Source organism: Trichechus manatus, unplaced genomic scaffold, assembly GCF_000243295.1.
Source record: "Trichechus manatus latirostris isolate Lorelei unplaced genomic scaffold, TriManLat1.0 scaffold00001, whole genome shotgun sequence".
Taxonomy (NCBI): domain Eukaryota; kingdom Metazoa; phylum Chordata; class Mammalia; order Sirenia; family Trichechidae; genus Trichechus; species Trichechus manatus.
In genome coordinates this window covers 21,788,089-21,792,782 of record NW_004443937.1, presented here as the reverse complement: position 1 = coordinate 21,792,782, position 4,694 = coordinate 21,788,089, and the positions used below count along the sequence as shown (strand labels likewise).

General features: G+C 62.3%; 1 protein-coding gene across 1 annotated transcript in view; it reads right to left on the bottom strand.

Annotated features, from left to right (window-relative positions):
- Window positions 1-872, bottom strand: part of ZBTB47 (zinc finger and BTB domain containing 47) — a 6,522-nt gene extending 5,650 nt beyond the window's left edge. The window contains exon 1 of the mRNA XM_023739511.1: window positions 1-872. This exon is cut by the window's left edge and continues 622 nt beyond it. Coding sequence (XP_023595279.1) covers window positions 1-872 — 872 coding nt within the window.
- Between the last annotated feature and the right edge of the window lie 3,822 nt (window positions 873-4,694).

The window sequence follows — 4,694 nt, the reverse complement described above, 5'->3', positions numbered from 1 at the left end:
CCCTCCTCCTCCTCTTCCTCCTCCTCTTCCTCCTCCTCCTCCTCCTCCTCCTCCTCCGAGTGTCTCTGCAGCCCATCTTCCCGGCCCAGCACCATGGTGGCCGGGCTGGTCCCCACGCCTGGCTTCCCCTCAGGCCCTGTGGACACGTGCAGCGTCTGGTTGTTGAGGTTCACCTCCACAATGATCTGGGACTGCTCCCGGCGGCTGTAGGTGCCAGAGCCCCCAAGCTCTTCCTCCAGCTCCTCCCCACCCTCCAGCTTGCACAGGGGGGCCGGGGGCTCGACACTACCCTCCTTCTCCTCCTTGAAGAAGGGCTGTGCTGGCCCGATGGCAGTGGGCACTGTGCTACCCGCGGCCCCTGCCCCATCCTCCACGCGTACCGAGTAGGGGTCAGGACCCTCACGGGCATAGATCTTGGGCAGGCCTGGGGCGTCAGCCTCCTGCTTGATGTCGCAGTAGTAAGGTGGTGCAGCCGGGGTACAGCCGGCAGCCGCCTGGGCCAGGGCCATGGTGCCAGGGGCCGGGGGGCCAAGGGAGCGGGCGTCCAGCAGCTCCTGGCAGGACGCGGCAATGTCAGCCATCTGCAGCAGCGAGGCGGCACTGAGCACCTCGTGGACGTTGGCCGCGTTGACCAGCAGCTTGGACGTGTAGATGAAGTTGAGGATCTGCTGCAAGCCGCCCGGTGCCAGCGCCTCCAAGGACAGCTCCACGCGCTGAAGCTGCTTGTTCTGGGTGAAGAGCGAGTGGAAGAACTGGCTGTAGGCGGCCAGCACGCCCTTGTGTGCTGGGAAGACACTGCGCTGAGGCACCAGCACCAGGTCCACGTCACACAGGTCAGGCTGGAACAGGCGCTGCTCATTCAGGCGGCCCATCAAGCAGGCAAAGTGCAGTGCCACGTCTTCCACCAGCGAGAACTCGGCCGCCGGTGAGTCGGTCGTCTTCTCAACCAGCAACTGTGGGGGTAGAGGGCACTGGAGAAGGTCAAGGCCAGCTGGGCCCCGGCACACCCCCTGCAGCCCACCTGTCCCCCAGTGGTGCCCACCGTCGGGGGCAGCCCATCAATCCTGTTCCATGGGACAGAAGAAGAGCTGAAGCTCCAGCAAGGAAGTGGGGATTGGAAGCCAAGCCCACGTCAGCCTCCCCGCGGAGCTCAGACGCTGACTGGCACCTTTTGAGGCTGAAGACCAGCTCCTGGGCTAGTGAGCTAACTTTTCTGGGCCTCCAGCTCTTCCCCTGTGAAATGGGAAAAGTTATCCCAGGAAGGGAAAGGGAAAAGAAAAGAAAGAGTAGGAAGGGAAAGGAAGAGAAGAGATGGGAAGGAGCCAGGGTAACCAACCATCCTGGTTTGCCCAGGACTGGGCGACTTCCCGGGATGTAGAACTTTCAGTGCTAAAACCGGACAGTCCTGGACAAACCAGGACTAGCTGGTCACCCTCGAAGGGACCTGGGTATTCCTTCTGCATTTCTTGCACTCCCACTGTCTGCAGGCCCCGCAGATTCTCTTCCACACACTCACATATACTGATTAAAAACAAGCCTGCTGACCTCAAACACCTCAACAACAAAAGTCAGGCGTGCCTGCCTGCACACAGCTTGGCCTCCGGGCCTACTGCACCTCTCACCTCACTAATAGGCCTCAAGGCCTACACCCCTAGGGCCACAGAAGGAGACAATTTTGTGAAGGAATCCAGGCCCAGGGCCTGTGATGTGTCCCCACCCTGGTCCTGCTGCCCTGCCTAAGGAGGCCCTCATCGTTTGTCCAGAGTTTGGACCGGTCACTTCCCCTCTCCCGCCCATAGCCACAGGCCTGGCCCCGAGCAGCTCTCCCTCACAGATGGAGTTCTGTGGGGAACACAGCTGTGTTATTTGCTCACCATGCTCAAAGGCAGGGGATCCCTGAGCCCCACTCCAGACCATTTTCCCACCAGGGTTCTGGGAGAGTTCCATCTTGGGGGCCACACCACTTGAGGCCGCTGGAGCTTCAGGGAGGCCCCTCAAAGTCCAATGGGTAAGACCCATCAGGCCCTTGGGCCACATCCAGCCTCTGTGAATTGCTCAAAATAGGGGCAGTTCAGTCACCCCTGGCTCCACCACAGCACCTCCCCAAAAGTGGGCCACGCAGACAAGCAGGCTGCCCAATCCCCTGCACAGGCCTAACAGCCCATGTTCAGTTACTGTCTGCCAACTACCTGCCCAAGCCCACTGGTTTTAGGTTCTGGTCTTCCTCAGGCGTTGCCCACCCCAGTCTCAGGATCCTACACCTGAGGGTACCTTGCCTCACTGCCACAAAGCCATCAGTCCCTACCCTGCCCCAGCACCTCCCTGGAGGCCCTGGAATGAAACCCCAGCTCTGGCCATCCACAGCCCACCCCCACACCCCATGCCAGTCCTTCCATCACCCAGGAAGCAAGTGGCAGGCTCTCACTGGGTGGTGGTGGTGAGTAGTGGTGTCTATGCTCACTACCTCAGCTACCTGAACGAGAATCCCTCCCCCACCCCGGACCTCTGGATGATACTGACTAGCTAGCAGAGGCAACCTGCTCCCAGACCTGCCCTGGGCCCCACCCTCCACACATGTAGGCAGGCCATCACCCACCCTGTGCTTCCAGATCCCAGTCTGGCCAGGCCTCTGGAGATGGATTCTATCTTCCTTGAGTTCTTCCATCATGCCCCACCCCCCGGCCCCCAGCCCCTAGCTAAGAAACCACCCATCTGCCCCTCTCTTTCAGGGTTGCTGGCCCTCCAGGCCTGGCTCATCTAATGGGGACGTGGCACCAGGCCCCTCCCATCTTCCTTCTCTGACTCATTCTGCTGCATCTTCTGGGACTAACCTCTACTGAAAAGATAAGAGAAACTGAGGCTCAAAGTGGGAGAGTCCCCCAGAGAGCAGCAGCAGACTAACCCCTGGACCGGACACCACTCCACATGACTAGATTTCTTGGCCTTTAATGACTTCTAAAGCAGAAGGTGTCTGGGGACCCTCCCACCTGAGAGGGACCAGCTGTGCTTCCCCAGGCCCTACCACTATCCCCGGTGACCCCCAGCCTCCTCCCCAGTCATTGCCACCTACAGGTCGGTGAAGGGTCAGGGTTCAACTTGGGTTGTAACAGGGGCTCCTTGGGATCCCCAGAGGCAAGAAAATAGCAGGGGAAGTGATCTGGATAAAGGCTTGCCAAAGCCAGGCCTGTCGGGGTGGGGGCGGGGGGCCCATTCCAGGCCCCAGGGCCCTAGTCCACCTTTCTCCCCTTCATGGAATGCCCTCCAGTGCCCATCTGCCCTGGGGAAAGGGCAGTGCCCAACCTTCCCATGTGCTAATCCGGCCCCAGGGCCTATGTGACGCCTGCCCCAGGCTCTCTGGCCTCAGAGGGGTGGAAGGGGTTAACCTAGGGGACAGTGTCGCCCCAAAGACTCCATTCCCAAGACAGAACCCCCAGGGCAAGCCAATACCATCCTTGGCCCTTCAGGGGCGAGGGAACCACCCCTCCAGGCACCCTGACTTAACTGTGACAAGGCACACACGTGCTACCCACATCCATAACTGGCAGCCGTGCCCCAGGACACAGCTGCCCCCTCGCCTGGCCCCTCCTGGGCAGTGCCCAGCAGCTGTGCCAGGCTCCCCAGCCAGATGTGCCAGCTCCCTGAAGCTGTGGATGCCCCTCCCCACCTGGCTCTGCTGGCTGCAGCTACACCCCCTCTTCCTCCCCTAGGGTCCAGGCCACCCCAGTCTAGCTAAGATGCAGAACTAAGGGAGTGGTCAGGCACCCCTATTGCCAGGGGCTTTGTGCCCTCAAACCCTCTCCCCTAAGCAGGCTGGGGATGGCCAGGTCCTGGGGACAACTACGAAGGCTGCAGTCTTCTACACCTGAGGGGTGTCTTGCCCCAACACCACAAAGTCAGTGTCTCCCTGGAGGCCCCAGAATAAAACCCCAGGACCATTCATCCACACTCCACCTCCTATCTCACTACACCTATCCTTCCGTTGCCCCAGGCAGCAGTAGGTGGGCCCAGGCTGGGCTAGGGGCTCAAGCCCATGACCTCAAGGCTCCTTCTGTTAGGGAGAAGGTGTCTATGCCAGCCTCCCCTGCGCTCATACGGCCCCCCACCCCGTCCTGGGAAACAGGCCCAGAGAGGGCGGGAGACCGGCCCAAGGTCACACAGTAGTTTGGACCGGAGATGCGGGCGCCCCCCTACCCTTGGCCCGGGCCGCCCCAAAGCCCCAGGCAAGACGGCTCCAGCGCCCACGTGGCCCGAGGCCCGGGCGGGAATCTGACCCCCCACCCCCATCCCATCGACCCCAACACCCAGCCCGAGGGCGGCGCCATCCTGGGCGCAGAGAAGCGCCCCCCTGTGCCCGTGCCTAGCGAGACCTCAGCCTTCCGCGCTGGCGCCCCCACCCCAGGAATTTAACCCCCTTTTCGTTGAGGGCCGCGCGGTTGCGCCGCATTCCCGGCCCGCGGGGACCCAAGAGATGGGGGCGGGGAAACCAGGGGAGGGGGAGGATCCCTCCACCTGGAGCTCGCGGGCCTTGCTTTCCGGAGGGCAGAGCGGGAAGGTGGGCGGATAAGCGGGAGGACAGGCAGGGCCCTGCGTACCATGGTGCCGTGGCGCTGGGGGCTCACAGGGATCCTCGGGATCGCGCTGCCCCCGGCGGCCGGGCCGGGGCCGCTCCATGAAGCGCCGCGCTGGGGGCTGCC